At 40.3% G+C, this 12905-nt stretch overlaps 1 protein-coding gene and 1 non-coding gene across 3 annotated transcripts in view; one reads left to right on the plus strand and one right to left on the minus strand.

Annotated features, from left to right (window-relative positions):
* Positions 1-12905, plus strand: part of Wdr7 (WD repeat domain 7) — a 293177-nt gene that overhangs the window by 215177 nt on the left and 65095 nt on the right. For both annotated transcript variants that reach the window (XM_031365861.1, XM_031365862.1), the window contains 3 exons: positions 9674-9791; positions 11360-11509; positions 12127-12209. In XM_031365861.1, the coding sequence (XP_031221721.1) occupies positions 9674-9791; positions 11360-11509; positions 12127-12209 (351 nt within the window). The remainder of the gene's footprint in view (positions 1-9673; positions 9792-11359; positions 11510-12126; positions 12210-12905) is intronic.
* Positions 821-926, minus strand: LOC116087846. Its single transcript, XR_004117644.1, has one exon. It is a non-coding gene; the product is annotated as a U6 spliceosomal RNA (small nuclear RNA).

Raw genomic sequence — 12905 nt, forward strand, 5'->3', positions numbered from 1 at the left:
CCTCAAACTCAGAAATCCACCTGCCTCTGCCTCCCAAGTGCTGGGATTAAAGGCATGCTCCACCACCGAGCTTAATGCTCTTTACCATGGCATAATGTGAACTGTCTTCCTAGGGGTGATCTCTTAGCTAAGTGTTTGACCTGTCAAAACTGGAGCGTTGGGTCCCAGGCCAGAAAGTCTGTTGTCTTATAAGAATGAGATTTTCCTTAACGGACAATTATTGCTTACTCTAACACTCATACCCCTAAAGTCATTTAGGAACTACATTAGAGATCAGAGCCCTCAAGCTTCTGCTGTCTCTGGCTATGAGGAGGCAGTCAAGGGACTCGAGGACATTTTTGGATTTTAGTCTAGGAAAAAAAAAGTTACTTTTCCTGGAAGTCTTTATCCTAAACTGCCTACCTAATTTTTATTTCCTGTTGGGCCTTGGTTTGCTTACTCTACCAACATGCAGGGCTACTCAGGGTGGACTGCTGTACTTTCATTGAGGCATACAGACGCCCTAGGCAGGAAACAGGATTTCCCCATTTTGCAAGTGTACACACCAAGACCGAGTGTATGAATCGTGAGAGACATCATCTCTTGCTTTCTAGGTGGTAAAAAATTACTGGGTCTAATTTCAGATCTAGCTGATTTCAAAAGCTAATGCTGAAGATGATTCACAATCTTAATACCCGCACAATTAAAGACATCATAAATAAAGATTGCAAAAATGGTAAGGGCAGAATTTCAAATGGTCTTTATATTTAATGAAATTTTCATTAAGGACCTTGTACCTTATAGAAATTTAAATTCTTGTTTAATTCACTCAATTATTTTTTTAAATATAGAACACTTCATAATTTTTTTTCCAATCTTAAACAGGAGCCATTCTAATCTTCTCTGTGTGGTTCCAGTTTTAGTATATATGCTTCCAAAGCGAGCACTCATTGGTGTGTTGGTAGACAGTGATGGTACCAGGAAACCTTTAATAAAACCATACTTTATATATGACAGTCTCCATGAGCTTTATCTGGCTCAGTACACTCAATATGCTACCTAATTTCTATGTATTAATTGTAAAGAGAGATAGGTGACTTGCCCCAAGGACTAAGCCCACCTCTCAGGATTCTCAGCTCCCATTGCACAGCCCCTATACTTCAGGCTTGTGCTATTAGTGTAGGAAGGAGAAGGAGAAGAAGGAGGAGGAGATAGGAATACTCTAACATTGTATAGTCAATGGATGTAGAAAATCCCACTTCTCTTTCTAAGTAGTAGTGAAACCTCAGAGACATTATTTACTCTCTCTGAACTCACTGGGACAACTATCCTTAGCCATAACATTGAGATAAAATAAAACTAATACGTAATTCATTACATATTAGTACTTGCTGACCCACGATGCAAGCCAGGTGCATCCCCAGAACCTAAGTAAAAGCAGAATCGAAGAAGCAACTTCAGAGCTGTCCTGTGACCTCCATGACATATCATAGCATGCATGCACGTACACATACATACAGAATGATGATGTGAGGAGGAGAAGGAAGAGGAGGAGGAGGAGGAGGAAGAGGAGGAACAGCAGCAGGAGGAGGAGAACAAGAAAAATATTTTCAAAAGTGAAGTTTCAACTTAACATAAAGGAGCTGTATATTCTTTATTAAGTCATAAACAAATATTAACACACTAGTATCCTAGGAAAGTGTAGGGTGGAAATCTTGGATGTTATGTAATTAAGCATGTACTTAAAACATTGTAGCTTTCTTTGTTTTGATGGCAACTGTTTTCAAAGCCTTATTACTGATGACTAATATGTGCAGACTGTTTGCAGAAATATTAATGTTTTCTCCTACAACATATCCATACATTATTCCTTAATATGACAGAGGTTGACATCTAGAAATTTTAGATGGTAACATTTTACTAAAATGTTTTTTCTAGAAATTTTAAAATGAGTTTCCTAAAACGGAACAGCCTTGGAATTGGATTAATAAACAATCATGAGAAGTGTGAGCTCGGCTTAAGGGGCTATGTTCCTATTCATGATACTTATCTACAATGTTGTTCAACCCTGGTGTTTATGATTGGAAAGGTGGAGGGTAGTCGAGGGAAATGCTGAGTAAGATAGTCTGTGGTATCCAATTTCCTTAGAATAAAGACTAAAACCAAAGGCCTATCATATACGTGTGTAAAACAAAGGGTTTACACAACAGCCCATGGGCAGGCTCAAGTAAACAGAGTAAGGGTGGGTTTACAGAGAGGTTCCAGAAACAGACACACTGTCCTCTCCCTTTTATCAAGGTAGAATCTCACATTAGGATTTATAGCACACAAATATGAGAAGCCCGAACATGGCTAAGCATCTATCTGTGGGATACGACGATGAGTCAGGTGCACATAAGCCTGAGGATGCTCTAGCCTGGTCATTTGTAGATCTGTTTTTAGCTTTCTGAGAATTCTCTGCACCGACTTCTGAGGCTGCAGCACGTCACTCCTGCATCAGTAAGGTGCCTTTTCCCACATCTCCAGGATGTGCTGGTGTTTTTCATCTTGGACTTCTGACTACTGAAATCTCAAAGTAGTTCTAATTCTCATTTGGAACTGGTTATTAAAGATATTAAACATTTATAAAGATATTTTTTTAGCCAATTTTATTTCTTCTTTTTAAGAATTCTCTGTTCAGATCCATAGCTCATTTTTAAATTGGTACTTTTCTTCTTGATTCTGTTTTTTGAGCTCTTTATACACTCTAGAAGATAATCCTAGCTCTGAATCTTTAGATTTGGTATACAATCTAAAGTAGCCACAGAGGCCATCAAAGTATAAAGGGACCTTAGTGAGAAGCAGGGAGGGAAGGAGTTCTGGAAGGGTAGACAGTACAAAGGGACTCTGCACATGGGGCTCTCTGCAGGGGCAGCTCAACCTCTCCATGCTCAATGAATTGTAGTCTTCAACGGGGCCTTACTGTCAGTTTTTGGAGAGAAACTTATTGTCTTAGCTACTGCCTGTGTTGTTTGGGGATTTTCCATAGGACCCCGTTAGCCAACAACTCAATTAGATGTAATGCAATCCTGGACTGGAAGTGTAGTTTGGTGCCGAGATGCCCAGTTCTCCTCCATTTCTTGGCAATCTTATTGAGGTTATTCACACACACACACACACACACACACACACACACACACACACACACACACACACACACACTTCTGTTGTATTAGGTTTCCATTCTAGCCCTCAAACAGTTCTTAATTTTAGCATCTCCATGTTTCCTCCCTTGTCACCTTTTTTGCTTTCCCTGTCTAGTTGATTCTTCCGTTCTAGCACCCCCTCATCTATCCATAACTACCTAGTCTATTTCCCTTTCCAAAGGAGATATAGCTGTATGCCCTGCTCCACTCTCCCTACACAATCCCTGATTTCTGTGGTTGTACAAATTATAGCTTAGTGTCATTGATTTAACAGTTACTATCTACATACAAGCAAACACATACCATATCTGTCTTTCAGGGCCTGGGTACTTCACCCAGAACTAATTTTTTTTTTCGTCCTATCCTTTTACCTGGGAATTTCATTTTTTAAAAATAATTGAGTAATACTCCACATTTTCTTTTCTTTCTTTTTTGAAAGATTTATTTATTATTATATGTAATTATACTGTAGCTGTCTTTAGACACACCAGAAGAGGGCATCAGATCTCATTACGGATGGTTGTGAGTCACCATGTGCTTGCTGGGATTTGAACTCAGGACTTTCGTAAGAGCAGTTAGTGCTCTTAACTGCTGAGCCATCTCACCAGCCCCCTACTCCACCTTTTCTTTACCCATTTTTCCGTTGAGAGACATCTAAGTTGTTTCCAATTTCTGGTTATTATAAAGTGGGCAGCGGTGAACATGGTTGAGCAAGAGTTTATGTGAAAGGACAAAGAATATCCAGTTGGGGCTCTGTCTCCCCCATTACTTGGGTATATGCCCAAGAGAGGAATAGATGAATCTTCAGGTAGATGGAGTCCTATCTTCCTGAGGAATGGCCACACTGATGTTCAAAGTTGGTGTAATGTCTTTATTCCCACCAGCAGTGGAAGAGTGTTCCCTTACTCTAAATCCTTGTCACCATGAGTCGTCACTTGTGTTACTGATCCCAGTCTTTCTACAGCTGCAAGATGACATCTCAGGGTAGTTTTGCTTTCCTGTTTCCCTGATAGCTAAGGGACGGATGGGGAACATTTCTTGAAGTTTTTCCTCACCTGTTTGAGTTTCCTCTTTTGAGAATTCTCTGTTGAGATTTATACTCCATTTTTAATTGGGTATTTACTTTTTGATATCTACTTTTTTCAAGTACTTTATATACTTTGGCCACAAACTCTCTATCAGATGTTTATTTGGTAATAATCCTTTTCCTATTCTGAAGGCTGCCAGTCTGTCCAAATGACAGTGTCCTCTGCTGTACAGAAGCTTTTCAGTTTCATGAGGTCTCATTTATTGTTGATCTTATTGCCTGTGTTAACAGTATTCTACTCAGAACGTCTTTTCCCGTGCCAGTGAGTTCAAGGCTATTTCCTGCTTTCTCTTCTCTCAGGTTCAGTACGTCTGGCTTTTCTCTTTTTTTCTTTCACTGAAGTATTTATTTTGATTGTCTTTTGTTTTACTATCTGTTAAAACCATGCAAACAGGTTTGTGAGTGGGTTGCTGTCCCTGTGGCTCCACTGGGCTTCCTGCCTGGCCATAGGAGGCAGCCCCCCCAGTTTCCATATCCCCAATGTAGTGAGTCACAGCTAAGAATGCCACTACTTGGGTGCCTCCCCTGTCCCAGGTCTCTGTCTCTTCCAGGAGATGCCTTCTACCCCCCACCTCATCCCCTGTCAGTTGCAGATTCCCATGGCCATCTGACCATCCCCATATCCAACCCTGAAATTCCCCACTCATCATCCTGATTCCCTCTCTACTTAGTTCCCTCACTCCATTGCCTTTGACAACATTCCCCCTGCCGAGTAAGACTCAAGCATCCTTGCTTGTGCCCTCTGTCTGGTTTTCTGTTGAGGTCTTTGATCCAGACGGGGTTGAGGTGTACAACGTGATAAGTATGCATCATTTGCATTCTTCTGCGTGCAGCCATGCAGTTTGCTGAACATGCTATCTTTTTTGTAGTGTTTATTTCTGGCTTCTTCAATAGGTGGCTGTGTGGCTGGAGAGATGGTTCGGCAGTTAAGAGCATTGACTGTACGTCCACAGGTCATGAGTTCAAATGCTAGCAACCACATGGTGGCTCACAACCATCTGTAATGATATCTGATGCCCTTTTCTGGTGTTTCTGAAGACAGCTACAGTGTGCTTATAATAAATAAATAAATAAATCTTTAATTTATAAAAAATAGGTAGTTGTCCGAGGGGTATATGGACTTATGTGTATGTCTTCAGTTCTTTTCAGCTTATCATTGAAATTGTTTTATGTCTGTAGCTCTTTGGTACAGACTGGGGGTGGTGATGATGAGAAGACAAGAGTTGATCAGGAGTGATGGAGGCTGTGGAGGGCCTGAGAGGTTAGGAGTCTTCACACTCAGAGCCTTTTTCCTTCCTAGAAGTGAGGTGGGGCCACTGGAGGCGTTTAGGAGGCTAGGAATTCATGAAACAGTTGATGGCTCAAGAAAGATTGCTCTGATGGTAGTGTAGTGTCTAGACTTGAGGAAATATCTACTTCCTTATGCCCTGGAATCTAACAGCTTTTTAACAAGGTAGCTGATCCCAAGACAGCGGCAGAGCTCTGGTTCCCTAGCAGTGAGCACTCTGTAGTCCTGCCTCCACCTTTAAGATACTGCTGGTGGGGCTCAACAGATGTGCACATCAGCTCCTCCTCAAGTGATCACTAGCCACCAAACCCAAAGGGCAATGGGAAAATAGGTCTGATTCACTTTCTTTTCCATTGACTATGGCATTTCTTCAGACCATGCCCTTCACCAAACCTTAATGTTTTTCTTACCATAATAAGTTTGGTAATTCTCCCAAAGGTACCTGGTCTTTTGCTGATGTGAGAGAAGGCTAATATGTGGCGAGGCCTTTGATTTGAAGTTAGTGACCAATTTACATTCCCTTTGCTTTCTTTCATTTTTTAACTACAGGATATCGGTCATTACAAGAATCTATTCTCCACATAAGGCTCTTTCTCCTCTTTTCCTTCCTTTTCTTTTTTCTACTCTTCCTTTCCCACTAATAATTTCTCCCCCTACACCAAGAACTAACACAGGGTAAAAGTGAGAGCTTTCTGTTCTTCTGGGAGCCAGCCTGTCATAGCAATCCTGCTTGAAGCTTGGGTTACAGGTATTTACTCTGACTCTGGGTTTTGGGATCCAAATCCTGATCCTCATGATTGTGGAGCAAGCCTTTTTAACTGCTGAGTGGTCTATCCAGCCCCGAGACTTCTTATTTAGCTGAATTTGATCTTTTGAAGAACTTTATGGATCCTAGTTCTGTCTCTTATTATGATTAATCTCCTTTCAAGTATTATGGTCAACTAACTGATAGGTGTACCGTGTTCTTCATTTAAACCACTCTTGACATTGAATAAATCAACTGAAACCCAAGTATCTCAGTATATCCCTACAAACTTCTCTAAGCAATCTAGCCACTCAGCTAAGGCCATTTGGGCACGTTACCAGTTCATTAGTCTAGTTCACCAGTGTCACCCTGCCCCACTACTCTTTACTTTATACAAAGGTCAATGATTCTGAAAGACAGTAATCTCCCTTAACTACAGGAACACATTCCAAGACTCTGAGTTGATTCACAAAACCGTGGTTGTCCCAAACCTTTTATATGCAATACTTTCCTTTACATATAGAACTATGATACATCTGAACTTTTAAATTATGTATTATAAGATATCAGAAATAACAATAAAACTGAATAATCATAACAACATAGCATAATAAAAGCTATGTGAGTATAGGTTCCCCCACCAAATATCAAATTGTACTATATGTTTTCTGGTTGTTTTTCTTTGAGTGAGTGTGTGGTACCTCTGCGAAGAGACAAGATGTACTGTATAAGCATTGTGATGCAGTATTATATATTAACAGATGGCTGCCTGCACACAAGCACTGCCAATACCTACAAAGTGTACTAGCAAAGGTATCTGCAAGGACAGTTCAGTGTGTATGTAGGACAGAGACATGATTCACTTACCAGGTGATCCGCAGCATAAGATTCCATCACACAATTCTGAGTTTCATGCACTTTAAAAATCTATTCCTTATTGCTGATATTTTCCAATTAATTTTTTAGGAAACCTGGATAACATATGAAGGGCCTGTGGTGCATCATTACCTTGGCTCCTCATTTAACATTCTTTGAGCTGATTTTTTATTTGTAAAATTTCTTTATTGCCAATGGGAATGTTGGGGACAAATGCAAAAAGACATGACAAAGATGAGCGTAAGCCCAGTTTTTACCCCAGGTCCTAGTTCTTTCCTTCTGTACTAAGCTTTGCCAACGTGGGATGGATTCCCCAGGAAACTGGTGCGCCTTTTCCCTAGAGACTGGTTCTATACAAGGTAATTTAGGTTTGTTCAAAACTAGTTAATATACACCCCTACCCTACCCCCTGCTTTCAATATCCTTGTCCCGCACTCATATAATTTGATGAAATACAATGTATCTACACTGTTTAACTAGTTTTGGGGCTTTTAAAGGAATTGACCTAAAATATAGATATGTAATATAAATCTGCCGATAATTATTAGGCAGTCCACTTCGAAGCTCCACCACTGCTCAGGTAGTGAGCTGTACCCTGCTGTACTTGAAGTGGTAAAGTTTGACACAGGAGAGACCCTGGCTAGCTGCCCACCCTGCTTACCATGCTCTCCAGCTTGTACTGGGCCAACCCAGGAGCACCAGGCCATGCAGCTCACACCTGCTGTGCATATTTGGTTCAGGATATAGGTTTAATGTCAAAGCCCACTTTTTAATTTATTTTATTTTAAATATCAAAGAAAGCCTCTGTGTACTGTTCTCATCTGCGTCCCTACTATGTAGCTACCCTCAGTTTGGAAAAACCTTGGAGAAAGCTATGTATTGTCAAACTTTTAAGCCACGGTTCTCAATCCTCCTAATACAGTTCCTCATGTGTGGTGACCCCAACCATAAAGTTATTCCATTGCTACTTCATACCTATAATTTTGTTATATATAAATATTCTGCTGTACATATAAATATCTGATATGCAGGCTATCTGCTATGTGGCCACTGTGAAAGGAGTTCAGCCCCCACAGGGATCGTGACCCAGTGGAGAACCACTGCTTTTAAGTAACACAGTACTCAGCAAGTATTAAAGCAAGATGCCTGCCAGCATTTACCTCCTCTGAGGTTAAGAGTAACCATGTAGTTCATCTTTATTTTCAACTAAAAATTAAGATAAGCATTCTTAGGTTAATTATAAAGAGACATAAACTTTTTGAGAATGTTATATAATCCAGTTTATACATACAGATCATATATTTGTTTGAAATGCATTCTAATGGATCTTCACATGTTCATTTAAATTAAAATTATTTATCTAGAAAAATTATAATAAATTTAATAAAATAATTTCTTTGCATAATTAATATGTGGCTCCTTGTGTGTGTGTGTATATATGCATATACATATATATGTGTGTATATATGTGTGCATGTATGTGTATGTCCGTGTGTGTGTGTACATATATATGTATGTGTATGTATATATGTGTGTATGTATATATGTGTGTGTGTGTGCATGTGTGTATATATGTCCATGTATGTGTGTGTATATATATATATGTGTGTGTGTGTGTGTATATGTATATATGTGTGTGTGTGCGCATGTGTGTATGTACATGTGTGTATATATATACGTGTGTGTGTGTGTGTGTATATGTGTGTGTATATGTCCGTGTGTGTGTGTGTGTGTGTGTGTGTGTATGTGTATGTAGACACATATACAAAGTGAGCTTAGTGTTAAGGCTGCTGCTTTTCGTATGTCAGAGATGGGATGCATTGTCTACACTGTTGTATCAAGACCCCACGTTCTCACAGTCTAGAAAAGTTCACTTCATTATGTATATTGCTTTATGAAGACTGTTTACCATCTCTTACTTCTATCAAGAAAATTAACATCAGCTCGTTTTTGTTACTAAATGAATGTCAGCCGCGCATGTACTTAGTGGGTTTCCCGAAAGTACTGGTGCGGGATAGGCCAGCAGTGCAGAGGAGCTTTCAGACTGAAAACAGTAGCCAGGTAACAGTAAGTTGTCATTCTCGCTTCTTTTTATAACTTCACAGGCAGGGATGAGTTCTTCGTCCTTTCATGAACATAGCCTTATGAATATATTATCTTTAACTTAACCTAGGACAAAACTTTGAAACGTCCAGCACAGTGATCATCCCCGTTTTTTTGAGCTTTGTGATATGTATTCAGTAGTAGCTCTTGATAATTTGTTAACAAGGCGTTTTGAGCCTTTTGGACAGATGCACATACTGTTTTCAATCTTCATGGTTAATAATTCGATTTTGTATCTGATGCCAGAACACCCTGACTCTTAATCACTGCTCATTGTCGCAGGTCTATTATCTTCTAACTGTTTGAGTGCCCCCATTGACCTTGAACTGACATTATAAGCTGTGTCTAATCTTTTCAGTCTATATTTCTAATGCTTCTTTTCTTTTTTCTTTTTCCTGCTCCCTGTTTAGCATCACAATGGGGCTGCCTCTGAGCCCTGCAGCTGACTCTGCCCGCTCCGCAAGGCACGCCCTTTCTCTCATCGCCACAGCCAGACCACCCGCCTTCATCACCACGATAGCGAAGGAGGTGGGCAGCCTTCGTCACGTGCTCCATCGCCCCTCCCATCGCCCCTTTCAGAGGAGCTCCTCCATGCTGTAACTCTGGGGTCAGACCCACAGAGACTCCTCATAGTTCAAGCAAAGCAAGTTAAGAGTTTACCGCTGAAATGAACGTATCATGTGCGCGCACACACTGAGTTCCGCAACGGTGGAATTGTGCTTTCCTGCTCCTTTCTGTTCTCAGAATGAACACACTTGTAATATTTGACAATACCTTTCAATATGAAACACAATAGGTCTGTGAGAATTAGAAGAATTAGAAGGTATTAAAGGTATTCACATTTCTCAAGTGTAAGCAAATACTTGTAATCAAAACTAATTTTGCAGTGGCTCTCAAACCATATACAAAAAAACATAAGCCATAAAAGCGGTGATTGCTTTTCCTATTCTGTGTCCCAGATAAAGACTGGAGAGCCCAGTGACTCCTGCACTTCTGCTGTTCTGATTAATTGCCCACAGCCAGCTGACAAACTAGGAAAGAACAATGAGCCGATTCTATGTTCTTGCCTGTACATGTTAGTGAGAGAAAGGAAAGGATAAACTCCCAATGCGTGGAAAGGTTTGTTCCCTTAGTACCGCACAGCTCAGTGTCCACAGGGTATGGGCTCTGTCTGAAGTGCTTTTCCTATAGCTACGGTGAACTTTAAAAACAGTAAATACCACTGAGTCTGCTCCGATAACCTGGAACCTACTGGGCCCATGTCTGCCCCAGAGCCATCCTTACAGGCATGCTAGGAAAACAGCTAGAAAGGAGGGGAGATGGTCCTGACTGGATGGAGTTTGTGTGGTCGATAGGAAGCGGTGGAGTTATATATTCATCTACCGTAAAGCTGTGGACTGCAGATGTGAGGATAGTAAAGCTTCCACCGTGTTTCAATTACACACACACACACACACACACACACTTAATGTTGTATTCTTATATCACATGTGTGCATTGTTTGAATGAGTAGTTTAATTTAGAAATTTTTAATCAGTTTTCCCTATGCATGGAATGTGTGCAGGGGGTCATATTGATTGCCTCAAGGAAGTTTTACATTAGTCTGATAGCTTATATTTCAGAACGTTATTATTTATACAAGAATATTACATAAGAATACTGACATCTAAAATATAGTAATACTGTGTTAAGGTCTCATGTAACACCCAGGAACTAGCTTGTCTGCAATACTAATGTATGGCAAATAAGATGGAGACAGGCGAAACGGTTCAAGTCATCATTAGCTGCATACAGTTTAAGGCCAGCTACATGACATTATGTCTCAAAATGATGATGATGGTGGTGGTGGTGGTGGTGATGATGATGATGCATGAGGAAGCTGTAGAATTTTATTAGACCATACTTTAGTTTTTATTATACATGCTGCTTCTTTGTGACTGAAAACAATCCCTGACCTACGCCGAGTGATTAGTTTGGACAGTGCTGGTTGGTTGTGTGTTTCATCTCGCTATGGTAAGTGAAGAGTAAAGCAGTGAGTAGGAATGGAACCTGTGTGCAGCAGCAATGGCCTCTGCAGTGTGGCTATTCTTTTGTAGGTACACAGACACACGGCCCTTGCAGCAAATACCCAGTCGCAGCAGAGTATACACACCACCACGCTGGCGAGGGCTAAGGGCGAAATCCTGAGAGTCATTGAAATCCTCATTGAAAAGATGCCCACGGATGTTGTGGATCTTCTGGTGGAGGTGAGCGTGCTCTGCTCCCAGTGTCCAGCCAGATAATAGAACGCAGTAAATACTTAAGGTCAAACATAGGAAGGGAGGGATGGAGGGAGGAAGGGACAGGGAATGCGTCACATAGCTAAGATTAATTAACTCCCGTGCCTTAATTCTGTTTCCTGAAAAGTAAAGTTGATCACTGTAGCGGTTGACCCTTCACATGCAGGTGATATGTGTGAGAATACTTTCAAGGCTTTGTTGTCAGCATTCATGTAACCAAAGCCACTTGTACCCAGCGCTTGGGGAGCCACCCCACTCTGCGCATGAGCAGTCAGCTTTAAAGGACATGGCTATCCCTTGCTGCAGACAAGACCAAGGATATCCTGTAGCATCCATAGGCTTTAAAATAGTTTTTATTCTACTGGAAGTAAATATGCAGTCAAACTATATGGAGTTACACAGACAAAATGGGGGTCTAATGGAATAATTTCCATATATGAAGTTACACAGACAAAATGGGGGTCTAGTGGAATCATTCCCATATATGGAGTTACACAGACTAAATGGGGGTCTAGTAGAATCATTTCCATTTTAGGAAAGTGAGCTTTTGAAATTAACGTTGGCTCTGTGTGTTTTTGTCAAAGGTGATGGACGTCATCATGTACTGCCTGGAGGGCTCTTTAGTTAAGAAGAAGGGCCTTCAGGAATGCTTCCCAGCCATCTGCAGGTAACGAAGCCTTCAGCAGCATGCAGAAGAATTGGTTCTTAGTAACAAGTAATTTAAAAATTTAGTAAGGCTAAATGAGATAACCAGGTATAAGTTATTACTTGCTTACTTTCTAGAATAATCCTGACAGTTTGTGATAAGAACAGAGATAATAGAACTAGTTATTTAATCAGTTAACACAGACATTTTGGCCATGGCTCAAAAGGGAATTATATACATCTGTTCCCCTAGTCTATTCAAATTGTTACTTGTCTTACAAAACACTTAGAAGACTTCTGACTTGGGGAAAAAAAAAAACCATACTTCTCAGTAACAGAAATCAGTAGGTCTCCTTTTCATTCACTAGTAAATTTTATTTTGAGAACAATGTATTTGTGTAATATCCTATTAATATAAGGATTTCCCCGTGAGGTTAACAGGAAAAGAAGACCAGAAAGTTAAAACTTTGCAAATAATACTAAATATGTGAGATATAACTTAGGACTACTCTTTTATGTAACATATAGACTTATTTAACCAAATACAGTGAAGATTACTTTTGCATCAAAATACAGTGCACCTTGGTTTGGTTTGGTTTTTAATTGGATTTTTGGGTAAAGGTATTTGTTCCCTGAGCCTGACAATCTGAATTTGATCCCTGCAGCTAACATGGTGGAGTGAGAGAACTGACACCTGCAAGCTCTTCTCTGACTTACA

The sequence above is a fragment of the Mastomys coucha genome, unplaced genomic scaffold (assembly GCF_008632895.1).
Source record: "Mastomys coucha isolate ucsf_1 unplaced genomic scaffold, UCSF_Mcou_1 pScaffold13, whole genome shotgun sequence".
In the NCBI taxonomy this organism is placed as follows: Eukaryota; Metazoa; Chordata; class Mammalia; order Rodentia; family Muridae; genus Mastomys; species Mastomys coucha.